Source organism: Ammodytes marinus (assembly GCF_949987685.1).
Source record: "Ammodytes marinus genome assembly, chromosome: 9".
Taxonomy (NCBI): Eukaryota; Metazoa; Chordata; class Actinopteri; order Uranoscopiformes; family Ammodytidae; genus Ammodytes; species Ammodytes marinus.
In genome coordinates, this window is record NC_137213.1 from 9804419 (window position 1) to 9820195 (window position 15777).

General features: G+C 40.5%; 1 protein-coding gene across 1 annotated transcript in view; it reads right to left on the reverse strand.

The window, feature by feature from the left end:
- The window catches only part of LOC307255070 (uncharacterized protein), a gene marked incomplete at its 5' end in the record, with an annotated part of 73495 nt that overhangs the window by 39537 nt on the left and 18181 nt on the right, over nucleotides 1-15777 (reverse strand). Inside the window, one exon of the mRNA XM_080033674.1 lies at nucleotides 10136-11473. Coding sequence (XP_079889800.1) covers nucleotides 10136-11473 — 1338 coding nt within the window. The remainder of the gene's footprint in view (nucleotides 1-10135; nucleotides 11474-15777) is intronic.

Below are 15777 nucleotides of genomic sequence, written 5' to 3' on the forward strand. Positions count from 1 at the left end.
AGCAAATATGTAAAAGCGGAAGACACAGAAGAATGACTCATTCTACATTTGTTTTTCTCCATCTTATACTGTGATGTCACCCACTGATAATGGATCGGACCAAAAGTTTGGAACTTTGGACTTTAAACTGTTAAATATAAAAGCCCGTGGCGAGGACCTTTAACTGACCCGTTTCACTGCAATCGAGAGATGACAGTTCTCTCAGCTCAGACTGCTGTGGAAATGTCCCATTAGCTAGTTTCACTCCCTTTTACAGCAGGTAATATCAATGTACAACCATAGATTTGAAAGTTGCATAATGTCATTGCAAGAACATTCCACTCAAGGTTTTAGATTTGAAATGACTGATGGTATAGCCCTAGCCAAATCAGACTTCCTTTCCATTTAGTTGAATCTTCAATCAATTAGTCTGACATAATGGTCAGCTATCTCTGTCTTGCCTATGTTATTAATTTTTTTACATCAAAGCGCTAGCAAAGAAGTAAGACCACTGACACCAATCCAAAGTTTGTTTGTGTTTTTTGGTCTTAGATATACAGTATGCAGATGTAAGGGTTGATATATCTGCAAGTCAACCTTTGCAAAATGCGTTTGATGTGATTTGCTATTAGCCGTTCATATCTGCTCTGTACTCGTGTATGTACAGACAGTTGTCACTTGATTACTTTCAATAATAAAGAAAACTTTTGTCAATTTATCAGGTAGTTTTTAGGAGCCTCTTTTCCTTTTGGTTTTTCAGTCGATTTATGGGTGATTATTTATGACAGACATCCAAGATAATGATGTCGTTGGGAAGGGTAAATCACATCTAATCGCAAAATACGTGTATCATCTTTGTTTGAGTTATGACTCAGAGAAGCAGAACATTTTCTTACACAGATTGGCGCAACCAGGCGCTTAAGGATTTGAAACTACCTTGTTGACCTCGCAGACCAAACACTAACGCTAATTTAACTTTGTTCTCAGAACCCCAGCAAGAAATGCTAAGCGAGTCATCGATTATAAATTGAAGTTTAGGATAAAGGCTATGGTTTAAGATATCTATCTACCTATCTATCTATCTATCTATCTATCTATCTATCTATCTATCTATCTATCTATCACACAGATCGTTTGTCTACAGTGTAAGTAATGAAGCTCTACAAACAAAGCCACTGAAAGGTAACACTATCAAGTCATCTACCTATAGACATGTCACCATTTTAAAAAACTCTGACAGGCTTTTATTATCAATTTAAAGGTCTGGAGCAGGGCTAGCAGTCCTTCTCATAAAGTATAACAATTGCAAACTAGCAACTAATGGGATGCAAGGAATACAAATACAAATACAAAAGCAGTGTCAATAACAAATTTAGAAGCAGCAGACGGCATGAACTAAATTTGACACTCCTGCTGCTTTGTGCTCATGCAAAAAATCACAGAGGTCACTGTACGAACTCCTTCTGAAGGTCACCGGTTGTTGGAGATGGAGGAAACGGAGAGAGAGAGAGAGAGAGAGAGAGAGAGAGAGAGAGAGAGAGAGAGAGAGAGAGAGAGAGAGAGAGAGAGAGAGAGAGAGAGGACGCTACAGCTGGTTGCCCATGGCACTGGTAGAGGATGGGGGAAGGAGGGGAGGAGGAGGGGTGGATGTGTGGAGAGTGGGGGGGAGTATCTTGTCAGAGTGTTTCTATTTTTACTCCCCGACCTCGCTGACTGTCACACCCAGTCCACCGCTTCTCCATCGCTCACTCGCGCCCGAGTCTCTTTGTTTCCACGGCAACTGCCTCCCATGTCTCCCTGACGACGCCACCACACACACACGCACACGTACACACGCACACACATGTACACACACCACCACCACCACACACACACGCACACACGCACACACACACACACACACACACACACACACACACACTCCTCCCTTCGAGCGCCGATGCAGTAGTGTAGCTTATTAAGGCAGAGCAGCCACACAGGAGTCTGGGCAAGAGAGGGGAAGGCGTGATGTGGGTGCAGGAGACAGAAAGGGCAAAGAAAGGATGGAGGATGGAGGGAGAGAGGGATGGAGGGAAAGGACATCAAAGGGAGATAGGTGGAAGCAGGAAGATGGAGGAGAGCAGACAGACAGACAGACAGAGGTGGGGAGACAGAGGAATCCGGTAATAGATAAAGATTAAAGATGATGAGGGGCAAAAGGTGACGGGAACATTGATGGAGGAAGAGGGTGGAGCGCTGGAAGTAGAGGGCTGATTCAATGGAGTGAATAGAGAAAGGAAAAGAGCCCCCAACAATACAGACGAGTGGAAGAAGAGAAAAAGAAAAGGAGGACGAGAAGGAAAAAGAAAAACTCCCTCTTCTAACTGCCGTTTTTTTTTTTTTAAATCAGTCTGTCTGTCCACAGCCTCAAAATTGGACTTGGATCAGGGAAAACACATCAATTGAACTAGAAATACAGCAAGTATAAATGGTGGTGGTCAATGTTTTTTAAGAAGGTTAAGCTCCTAAGACGTGACAGGTCACACTACCTTTTAACCTCCAAATTCTATTCAGTTCATCTTTGAGTCAGAGTCGACATTTGTGCAAAGTTTGAATAAAATCCCTCAAAGCGTTCCCTCAAAGCGTTCCCTCAAAGCGTTACAATATGCGAGGTCAGTGACTTTTGACCTTGGAAATGTAAAAAAAAATTCCTCTAATCAAAGTGTGAGTTTGTGGCAAATTTGACAAATAATCCCTCAAAGCGTTCTTGAGATATCGCGTTCAGGGAGAATGAGGTCGCAGTGACCTTGACCTTTGACTTCCAAGATGTGACTAGTTCAATTCATCTTTGAAAATGGAGTGGACAATTGTGCAAAAGGTTTGAAGAAAATCCCTCAAATAGTTCATGAGATATTGACGGACAACATAAAAAAACATCATTCCTATGCCTTTTGGCTATCGCTGGCATAAATACCTACTGTTCATAATTACTCAAGAAAAACAAGAAGATCTGCGTCGCAATTTATGTAATGTTATGTGTCAATGAGTTTGGCAGGAAATCAGGTAGAAAGGAAGAAGACATTTTTAGCTATTATGGGCGACAGCAGGTGAGAGGGAGTGAAGGGCCTAACATTCTGATCAAATATGCAGATGAGAAGACTGATGGGATAAAGCCGGTGAAAGAAATCAAAGAGGACACACAAAGAAGTCAAACCTAAACCCATTAAAGTGTAAATGAGATCCTGAAGTTTGCAGGGCTCAAGTGGGCTCACTGATGAGGAAAAAGTCCACCTTAAAATAGACTGTAATTTCACTAACCCCCATGCACTGACACAGGTGGATAAGCTTATTGAAGTAGTATTTAGGCAGGTCAAGAAAAAAATTGCCCCGATGTCATAATTTCACCTTAAGGCGGGACACTGCACGCAAAAACTGTTTTTTCAAACACTGGTCAATTAAGGGATTTTTTTAGTTATGTTTCTTCCATAACATTTCTTATATACTAATACAAACAACAGTTCAAATATGTACATTTAGTTGTTACTAAACCTTGTCTGTTTCAGTCTGTATATTTCTCCTATATAACCATACAGCCATCTGTAATGGTCATTATCTAAAAATGAGTTTATACTCTACTCTGAACCAGAAATCTCAACTTCCAAAGCACTAACATCAACTTAACTTTCCATAATCATTCTCAGCACTCTTCTGAAGGTTGATACAGAAGGGTTTGTTCATATGTTGTTAATTGTCTGATTTATGATACATTTTCTTCTTAAAACATTCCATCCAAAATCCTTTCAGTAAAAACTTTGATGTAAGTCAAAAATATATCCCTAAGGACCTCACTTTAAAAGGGACAATTCCCCCAAAATGAAAAGGATTTATTCAACCTGTCAGTGAAAAACTCTCTTCAAGTTGACCACCAAAAAGGGTTTCTACACTTCCATCTCTAATTCTGGCTCTGACACAAGACTGTGTGTAGTGCAAAGAGCTACCACTAGTCCTTTTCACATGACCTTTTTTCATGACATTTATGTTTTCTGATTGTATGTCCTCTGGGGTTGACTTTCTGACATTCTTGCCAAACGTCCAACCATGAACACACCACATAAATGATAAAGGGAGATGGCACATACTGTACAGCAGCTTCGACAAAAAAAGATGGATTGTGATGGATAATACCTTACCTTATGTAATAAAAAAACTTTTTTAAACTTTTACAGCATATACAGATCCCTATATAATATCTGTAAAATGAATGTGCTTTGTTTGATCATAAGTGTGACAAAGTCTGACAAGCAGGACGCTCAAATACTCAGTGAGAATAGCAAGTTTGTCAGATTTGAAGCAAGACTATTAGCCTGGAGTACCAGTCCGGTTCTATCCTCTGCTATACTATTGTGTGCTTTCAACAATAATCAGCAGTAGAGCTGCAACTGTCTGATGAACACTTGTATTGATTGATGATGAACTCTTGATTTCTTTCGGGTTTAATATGAAAGTTAAAGTTATGAAAGATGAGAGATCATCATTCTGAGAACCCAAAGTGAGGTCTTAATATTGTCTGTTTAGTCTGATAAACAAAACATTCCATTTACAGTGACATAAGACAAACCAAAGCAGGAAATCCTCAAAAATCAGCAAAAAAAAAGAAAATGATTGGGATTTTCGTTCGATAAATGACCTAATTGGTTATGTTATGTTGTTGCCATTAATGCTGGTTTTGATCAACAAATCAAATACACAGACAAATCATACTAGCCTTAATCAACAGTTAAGAATGTTCAGATTTTGGGGCTAGAGCACATTAAGGATGCAGCGGACCCAGGTTCGACTCTGGCCCGGGCCGATTACTTGATGTCTTCCCCCTCTCTCTCCCCATTTCAACTATGTGCTTAAAACTATCCAATAAAGGTGAAAAAAAAATTACTTAAAAAAAAATCTGATTTTAATATAGCAAGGTATGAGTGATTTTCAATGTACTATTGTTAAACTATCCTACCAAGAACAAACTCAAAAAGAGATTGAAAATATGTAAATTAAAGGCAGTACATGCGCCATGTCATTAAGATGTTGGACCATTCCTAAGCCTGCAGCTGGTCTCTCTAAAGCTGCAGGTGCTTGTCTTTGAGCTGCAGTCCTTCTAGCAGACACCTGATGGAGCCAACCACCAGGGCTTAGGCTCATCGAGTCCCAGAGGCTTTACAACACCCACAGACACACACACAGACACACACACACACACACACACACACACACACGCGCGCACACACGCACACACACGCACACACGCGCACACACGCACACACACACACACAATCCCAGCAACATGATTATCTCTCAGCCGACCCAGACACTAGTGGTTATCTCAATTTATAGTATTCACTTTGATTCCATCTCACTGGCTCGCTCTCAAGGGCAAATCCAGGTAATTGCATCTGGTTAGTGTGTGTGTGTGTGTGTGTCTGTGTGTCTGTCTGTGTGTGTCTGTCTGTGTTCTCTCTCACACACCTGCACACAGTTTATCTGGCTGAATGAAGATCATCTGATGGAGCCAACACACACACACACACACACACACACAAGAGTGCTTCAAATACATAGACAAAGACAACAGCCCATTGATTACCATTTTACAAACCACAGATGCCTACATGGTAAAGATGAGGTTGTCCTGGCCAACATGTTAGGGTGAAATAATCTCGTAGATCAATGTTGTATTTGAGAGAGGATAGGGAGATGTGGTAGGGCACAGGTTTATAAATAGAGAGGCACCAGATGAAGGCCAAAGAAAGAAATAGACCCAGATAGAATATAATAGAGTGAGCTGATGTCTACCAAACCCTTAATCAAGGATGCAGTCAGCTGTCCATAGCTCTATTACGGTTTACTCATTGGATCTCTGTCTCACTGTACAATAAAATCACAACAATACCTGCACTGCGTGGGGCCAAATTGTGGCCTCCATATATGCCATACATTGACACCGAATCTGCTATGCAAGACTATTGCATCTAAGATTCTACTGATGTGACTTGGCCTTCAGCAAACACTCATCTCATTCTCAAAAAGAAAATGTATGTAGAAAAATATGTTATATTGATTAGCACAATGTCTGCTTTTATGTTAACCTGTAAGTATTATTTGTTCCCTCCAGATGAATTCTAATGTAAAGCAGTGGCACAGCTACAGTACCAGTGATGATGTACTGTATTTTACTGGGGTTTTAGGTGTTTTAGCAACATGGGGGGAGTTTATCATTATCATATCATATCATTTATGTGATAATTAGATATGTTTAATTATATAATAATACAGTTTTTGAACATCAAGCACTACAGCAAACAACTCCATCATTTCAAGTGCAATACAGAAGAGCTGCTGCAATGAGCAGAAAAGGGTAAATGGCGATTAGCTCTAGAAAGAACAACACATTTAGTAATTCCCAGTGTATGGTGCTTATGAATATTTAAAAAAAACGTAATCCTTTGGCCTGGATCTGCACTCTGTACTGTTTTCACTGAGATCATAATCACTTCCATTTTTTTCAAATCCCAGAAAGTGTGTGTGACTGAGCCATGGGACAACTTAGTGCTCACTGAATAAGCAAATTGGACTGCCTGGGTGGGGCTGTCTTCTGCAGCAGAGCCAGAAATAACATAAAATAAAAACACAGACACACGCACACAGACTCAAAGCTAAGATTCACAGTGAATTTTGCATATTGAGACAGACAAAATAGAATCTTCTTTGGGACAGTAGAATGTGCATTTATGAATGGAACACAATGTCTCCCTATATAACATTATCATCCAAGCAATGCCCATCTGTGACAGTGGAGGGCATGTCGTGGTAAAAACAGACCAGCAGTAACATAACGGTACAATGATACAATTCATTCATCATTTCATTCATTTGCAGTTTGATCTGGGTGGAAAGTGACTGTGATAAAAGGCCCATGCCTGAACTGTCACTGAATAATAGTGTTGTGTTGTGAATGTTTGTTGACCCATATTAACCATTATGGAGCACTGTGAGGACAGCAAATGACATTTTGTCCCAATACGTCTTGTCAGTGAGTTAGCATGCACAATACCAGTAGGCTACCATGGAAATAACTTAATTTGAATATGAGCGATCAATAATGTTATTAAATCCCACATTTGCTTTTTTTCGTGTCCATTTCACCAAACCTGCGTGTGTGCTCCTCATTTACTTTGTCAAATTTGATGCAAATCCAACAATAGATGGCACCGTGGCATTGTTCCTTTCATACTGTCAAAAATCAAGTGTTTGTGTAAAGTAACCCAATTTGGAATGCATATCCAGATCTTCCTCCAGTAGTGCCATAAAGAGGGTGACACATGTTATTGAAATATTTAATGATAATATTTCAGCTCCAGGTCCCAATACATTCAACATCTGATAATAACTTTGGTGGTGCACACTCAAAACACATCAAGTGTCAGTACACACCTTCAGTTTCAAGTAACATCAGGTGCCCTTAAACCCAGTATAATTGCAGACAAGTCATTAAGACTTAAGGTCATTTTCTAGATTTTAATGCAGACTTCATCTACTATGACAGGTTAGAGGTAAGCCTTACGGTAAGGATCAGTTTGTACCAAGAGAGGTTAATATGATGTGTGATGTGTTGCTATGCTGATGACAGCCTTATATACAGTCTATGACACCTTAAATAAAGACACAACATGCATTCAAATATCAAAGCAACATTAGAACAATGCAAAAAATCTTTCTTCAATTTGAAAATCAAGGCTTTGTCTATGCCTGATTTGAGTCAATTGTACTCGCTGCCATATTAGTTAAAACACTAATGACTATTGACCACACGATCCCAGTATCACCACGAAGGGCAACATCCCTAAAGAGTTTTACATGACAACAATATATAAAAATTGGGAAGAAATGTAAACATGTCTTACCTATTGTTCAGGGTCACATGATTGGTTTCATTGAGGAAGAGAAAACATGGGAAGGGAGAGAGAGAGAGAGAGAGAGAGAGAGAGGGAGAAAAAAAGATAATGTTTAATCAGTTCCGTTTTCTTCCACAGCAACCCCTATCAATGTCTCAGTCTTACCCTGTTTTCTAATACAAAATGTAAATGTTAGAGTAGATGTTAGAGTTTCTGGAAGTTACAGGACATTTCAGACACGTGTCACTATGACAGCTAGAAGATCGGTGTGAAAGAAAACACGGTGTAAGTCAATGTTAATTTGTTAGAATGAAGGCCTACAGTATAAGTATTTGGAAGCTGGAGTTACTGAGTCCTTCCCAATCAATTGATGAGGATCAGTTGACATCAACATTTCACAAACAGGGTCAGGTATTGGGTAGGGTTTTAGTAGTGAGAAATGCCTGGAGTAAAGTATATGGGAATCAAACTCATTCAGCAGACTGTTGTATGTAGCCTGACCACTCAGGAATGAAACCCACTATTATTATGAGGAGGTAGAAGCATTAGACTGTGGTCATCTCAGGGATTTTCCCAGTATGCAAGAGGCCAGGCAAGCCTACAGGACAGCTGGATTAGGCAGTGGATGTTAAACTATTGGTTATTACATGGTTGTTGTTATTACACTCATAGGTGTGGTCAGCTACTGTATATCTGGCCAAGTTATGTCATCTATTTAACTTTTTGTTCTAGAGACGGGAAAACCCCTGATATGTGAAGATGATTTTATTTTTAATTTAGGGAATCATACCAGACAAGGAGATTCTAACCTAGACTAAGATATGGACTGGAGGAAAGATTTTGTCAAATAAACTGGATCTTGATTTTGCACGATATAGTTCACAAGTGGTCAAAACGTATCTCATTTTAGAGAGTTTGTTTAGTGTGTTTTGGACACTTTGTTTCCGAAAGTACCAGCTTGCTCTAATGTGGTCTTCAGTGGGTACCAAGATGTGAGATTTCTTCTGGCTAAATCTGAATGTCCTCCAATCTCTTTTCATTAGCATTTCTGCTTCTCCCAAAAAAAAAGCATCTTGACACTCTAAATGTGGTCAAATACAAAATAAACATTTGCAATAGACGCAAAAGTTGGACATAATAAAACCCAATAGACATCAAGAAAATTGTATAATTGCAGGTTGTGCCTTAACCACCTCAACAATGTATTATATTATTGGTAAACTGACATTTTTGCCATGTATAGGGTTGAGTACTGTTCATATGTGCACTAATATACAGGTATCTGTACCTGGAATTCAGTTGCAGTGCCTGCTTTACTTTCTTTTTAATTACAAAAATGTAATTTGAGAAGAGAAGTTTAACCACATTTGGGGGTGCTCCTGGCTTGACATTGCCCTAACTGTTTAATAGCAGAAGCAGCAGGGGTGATGACTCTCATAGTCTCTCTCTTTCCCTTTCACTACTCTCTCAAACAGATGTGCTCTTGGGTACCGAAATATATTGCATGAATTAATATAAATCCGTACTCGTTAGTACCGACATAGTTTTGTTTAAACCCTTACAGAGTTCGGTACCCAACCCTAACCATGTCAACTTTTCTACTACAACAAAGGCATTAGCATGCTTGCTTTGCAATGTAAGGACCAAGGTTATGTTTGTGTTTCTATAGACAGGGAGTAGATAGTGAGAGGTTAGACAGGCAGCTGACAATCAAATGAAACAGTAGACAGTGGAGCAAGCATAGATATTGGAGCAATTAGCAGCACAGCAGGTCATGTAATACAATTATTATGATCATGGTAACAGATACACAGAGGCAGGCAGAGGGGAATCAAATCAGACAACTTATCCTTGCAGTTTTGTTAATATAGGGCCCGGACAGCACAGTGTCTCCCATACTCATGCCAACAGTTGGTAAGAGTGGGCAAAAATAATTCTCAGTTAAATATTTGAGATAATACCATATATCTTAGTTTTTTTTAATGGTAATAAAAAGCAGATTTGTGTGTAGATCTAGACCTGAATATTTTAAAATCTGCAATGATCTGTCGGGCCCTGGTTATTACAAATACATAGAGTACAGGATCAAGCACCAAGCAGGCCTGGTGCTTAATCGACAGACAAAGAGCCATGCACACAGGAAGACAAATAGTTGCTACCTCTTGCTATCCTGTCCTACAATCACTTTGTTTAAATTAGCCCCATGTTATTCATAATCTTCCCTGTAGTTCACCAACCTTCCAGTGAGGGGAGCTGTGGCGACGAGGACTCCTGGTGCTCTGAGAGTGCAGGGAGAGAGGGAGGGGCTGTGGGGGTGATGGAGGAAGGGGGAGTTGCTGCTAGCGAGCTAATAGGCGTGTCTAGAATTTGGTGGGGAGTGGACAGTGGTGATTTGGGAGTGGATTCATTCTTACAGGGAAAAGATGAAGAACTAAGGGTGGTGGTAGTGGTAGCAGTGGTCCCCGGGGAGGCGGTACTAACAATAGGAGTGACTGCGGTGGTACTGGGCGTGGCAGTGGACGACATGAGTGAAGCAGACGGGATAAAAGGCTTGGCATCAACGTTGAGGGCTGATCCGACCACAGTTGTCGGAGGGTGCTTGTCTGCAATGGTTAAGGGGGATTGGTTTTTAGTGGACAAAGCAGAAGTGAGAGGAATGTCTGGTGGGCTCTTGGAGGGGTTAGTAACAGAATAGGCTTGTGAAGCACTGATGATGGTTTCTGCTGGGGTGGCCTTTGCCAGGAGTGCAGTAGTGGCGAGAGAGGGGTTGGTGACAGGGGTAGTGGTCTGAGAGTCTGGGGTGTGGCCTGGAGGGGTCTGGAGGACTGAGTCCAGGAAAGAGAAGGTCTGGGAGACTGGGCTAAGATTGTCCCCCGACATCAATGCTAGACTCCCGCTAAGATCCTCAGCTACGCTACACTTGGTGGCAGCACTAGCACTGGCTGCTGAGCTAATGCTAGCTCCGGGTTTGCTGGACAAAACTTTCTCTTCATTTGCTTTTGCAGCAGATGTAGGGAAATCGTTTACACTCATCGGCTCGTAGGAGCGCGGGGACGAATCGCTTGCGAGGCTAGCATGGGAACTGTTGGCAAAACTTGTGGGTATTTGTGTAGGGGAAGAGGCCAAAAAAGGGTTGGGGCTGGAGATTGGAGTTTTTGATTGAGTAGGGTCGGAGTTGGCAGTCACAGCCCAGTTGGGAGAGTTGGGCTGCTGGGGCGCTCCCCACTCCTCTGGGAGTCTTGCCCGAGTCTTGGTCTTCTTGCCTTTCACTCTTCCCCCCGCTCCACTCTCTCTGATCTCCCATTCCCAGTTCTCCTCGTCGTCCTCGTCGTCCTCCGCGTCACACGAGCCCCTGTCCTGCATAACGTGCTTGTCCGATGGGTCGAAGTTATTCTCCTGGCTATTCACAGAGTCGTAGGCCTTGTTGCTTTGGCCCTTCCTCTTCTTCTTCTTGCGTCTCTGTTGCTGCTTGCCGGCCTCGCCCCCCGGCCCCGCTCTGTCAGGGCTGAGAGGCTCGGAGGTGGAGGACGTGGTGCTGCTGTCGTCCATTGAGCCGCTGGGAGAGAGGGCGGGAGCTGCCGAGGGGGGGAGGGTTTTATAAGAGGAGGAACCAGTCACATACTGTGTCAGAGAATCACCTGCCAAAAAGCCATCAGATTGAGGTTACCATTGGTACCGTTGGATTTAAATACTTCAGGTCTATAACGTTTACTGTTATATTGCAGCTAATACGTCTATGGACTGCTGTCCTTTAACATTTTAAAGGTGCATACCCACTGAAGAGATTATTTTAAAGAGGTGAGCTTCAAAATAAGATATAACTAATAACTAAAATTTAATTATTGATTTGTGTAGTTCTTTTTGCTTTTGCATCTAGTTTTTTGCATATGTTGAATATGTTGGGGTTGGGGGAAATAAATCAAGGAGGCTTAATCCAGTCCCCTGAAGTTTCTGCAAATATGAATATGTGGTTATTAGTGTTCCTAAAGGGGAACTTCGCAGATTATACACATCAAAATGTGTTTCAGGAGTAAAATGCTATAAGAAAAGAAAAAAGGTTGTCTAAAGAAGTCTGTTACAGATGTGCAGAGTATAAAAATTGGCTCAAAGGTATGTGTCACTTGAGTTAGCGTTGGCTTGGTCTGAAGACTAAAAGATTGAAAATGAATCAAATCTGGGGGTGTGATGTCGGGAAGAAGTGAGCTTCCCAGACCTCTGCAGCCCACTCTTCATGTCGATCTCATAAGTCGCTATGAGCATAACACACCACAATCGGGGGGTCGACATGTACTGTGCATAATGTAAATACTAGGTTTTGAAAAGGCAGAGAATGTGTGTAATAAAAATAGATCTCTGATTCTGCTGCATCGATTTAACCTTTCTTTTTTTAACCGTCCAATGTTATCCCAACACGAGTGCAATGCTCATTTTGGGGATTACTTTTAAGGAAGACGTAAATCCCACAACTCAAATGAAGTGAGCAAAGGTAGCCTGAACTCCCACTTAAGATACCTTTGTTATTTTTACAGAGTTAAAGACTTAAATGATTCCTGGCTACTCATCCCGTGTCTACTGCACGTCCGTTGTTAACTAATTAAAGCAGCCAGACCTCAAACTGCCTATGTGTACATACTATGAAGTACTGCCTTTAGCAATATTTGCTTTTATGCTACATAAACATTATGCTACTGCAACACAACTTAGCACTGCACTTGCATGACATATTTTACTTTACAATTAAGCAATGGCTCTTGCCCTTGTATTTGCTTTGTTGCAGAAAACATGTACGAAAAGTCATAACGTTAAAGTATTCTTCCTTTGGTGTTTACAGCCTTAGTAACCATAGTCTGACTGCTTTTAGGCTCCTTTTGGCACAACCTTTTTCATAATATATGATGTATGTGATGGTGCCTGCTTTTATAATTCCACCTATACTGCATTTACTGTTTCAGAATGTCTATGGTTCAGTAAAGGCTACATTGCAAATTAATCTGCATAATCAATTTATAGTAAGAACATTTTTTAGAAGTGCTGTTTTACAGCAGTGTAATGGTTCAGCACTGGGCATCAGGCAATACCATTTGACTCTGATTGATCTACTTGGTTGCACCGTGGCGGTATGTCTTATCTCTGCCAAGGTGAATTCAATATACATTTATTTGTATGCGTTTTTATTCAAACTTGCCATATTGTCATTGTAACTTTTGTAGGATCAAAATGACTGGATCTCAATTTTGTTAATAAGAAGCCTTACACTTTTTTAAGCCCCTCAAGTTTGGTCATTATGGGTTAATTCTATATTAATACAGAAGAATACAGTTAAAAAAAGTTGAACGGTCTATTGTTTGGTCATATTATACTGTATGTTTTACAATTCTTGTCTGGAGTCTGGAATGGAATATGTTTTAATATTGCGCTTTTCAAAAAAAAAACATGTATAAATTGTATGATTTTTCTTTGTACAATTGTTTTTGATTTGAGTGTTTTAAACTTCATAATTACCATCATCATGGTCAACATTATCATGATCTAAGGGGCAAAGCTGGTCTTGCGTAAGGGAGCAGGCACACACAACAGAGCAGAACAAACACACTGGGAGCAAGTAAGGCTCCAAAGCAACTTAACAATGTAAATGAATTAAGCACACGTCACACAGTGTGTCTATCATGCATTATTAAAAATAAATGCATGCATGTGTGAAGAATCAGGGTAAGAAATGGATCATTTGTCATACATGCAGAAACCAAATGACACATTTAACATATGGACTGTGTTACAGTACCACAAGAAAATGACATGGCACGTGCACGCTTTGATCAACATCTAGATACATTTTGCTTTCGCTGAAATCATCCCTGCATTTGTCTATTCCCACTATCTTCCCTAATTTGAGGGCAAAGTCAACACAGTTGGTTTTGGCTTTTTTCTTAAAGTCATATTTTTCAATTTCTTCTTATAAGCACTTCCCCAACTCACAGAGAATGGAAGACAGAAAGATGAACAGACAGACATACAGTCAGTTAGAGGGACAGACAGTATAAATAAAACTCTGGGATCTATTACAGAGGGACCTCTCAGTCTGCTTATCATGTCCAATCCTGTCTATATGATTATTCTTCCATCTCCCATCACTGGATATTAATGTGAATCCAGAAAAAAAGGTGCATTCCACTCTAAATCTGGCACATTTCCCTGTTTTTCTTAATTGATTGAAGTCGCTAGTTTGCACCCATTAGCCTCCGATGCCTGCCCAGCTATAAACCGCTCGTAGAAGAGACGAGGTTGGGGGCATTACCATCTATATTTAATATGATAACATATTTAATGGGAGTCCATCTTAATCTGGAGTCTGGCAAAGTGCCAAGAGGAACATTAATGTTGGAGCACCAGCTGTCTCAAACACATTACCTAAGCAAAAGAATGACAGTGTGTGGGAGTTAATCTGGAATGTCATGCAAAAAGGTTCCATCCCCCCACTGTAACCTGCTGAAGAACAGGTGTGTAGAGGGCCAGGACTAGGATGAGGACTGTAGTAGAGACACCGTTTTGAGGAAAGGCAACACAGATAGAATGGAAGGCTGGTTGGTAAATGTATCAGCAATCAGGGGCATTGTAGATCCATAAATCCTAATCTTAGTCTTACAGAAAAATAATGTTTCATTTTGATCTACTGATATGATATTAGTCATTTTGGAATGCAATGGTAACAGACTATTAGGTTGCCTATTTTACATTTAGAAAGTAATACGATTTGCGACAGAAAGACCTAAGTGTGGGTTTTCGTAGCCAAAGCTTACATTTATTTTTTAGTGTTGTCATCCAAACGATGTAACAGAATTGGTACATTAAAGGGATAGTTCAGTATTTTTTTTTTAATTGAATGACATCTCGTTGTCGCTTTCATTATCGCTCACTCTTGAAAAACCCACGGTAGCTCTGAGTCAACCAGCTGATTGGCGGACTCTAACACACCAGCGCAAATTGGCGTAGCAATTCATGGCCGAACTACACTTGGCAGAAAACTACAGCAGTGAAAAAAACCTCCAGCATATAATTGAAAGGACCTTTAGTTAAGCATTTATATATGTGCATAAGTATAGTATAGTGTATGTTTGATTGACTCTGCACAGAATTAGTAAAATAGCAACGTGTGGTCATATCACTGCAGTGCAGAAAATGTAATGGCAAGCAAGTTATTTTGACGGCCAAACGAATACAACTACAATCTTCATTCTAAAAAACTGTGGCAGCCATTAATTGACACTAGCGGTGGGAAACACATCATTTGGGTTAACAGAACACTTTCCCTTTGTATTGCATCTGTGTCACTGATGCGTCAGATAACGCTTCATTAGCGACTAAACTAAAATAGCAACTGTTGTATAACACGCAGTGTGTACCGTTAGCTAACTTTAAGCTGGCAGGGCTATCTTTAGTTCACCGACACAACAGAAGGGAGAAGAGGTATAAATGTTTCATGAGTTCTGCGCTATCGAAATCCTTTTTAAAGTTCATATGGGGGCTTTGGAGTCGCGCTTATTTATTGGCCACTTCCCTCACCTGAAGCTTTTATGCTGAGAGGTCCAACCGTCAGACTGAAAGCACCAGTATGTTCAGTTGATGAAATAACTACTTGCAGCAGTGCTTGCGTGTCTCCGTTACAGAATCTGAAAAGTAGCTTTCTGGCATAATTACACAGGAAGACTGCGACATGCAAAGTGTGCTGCGTTTCTGTCGTTCAACAAAAGCAGCTATTGATTATTGAAACATTAAACATTAAGAATTAATAATTATAAAAGGCAACCAGAAATGTCATGAGGAGTAGGAGGTTGTCTATATAGGCTGCTTTTTTTAGCGTCATATTGCAGTAACGTCTACA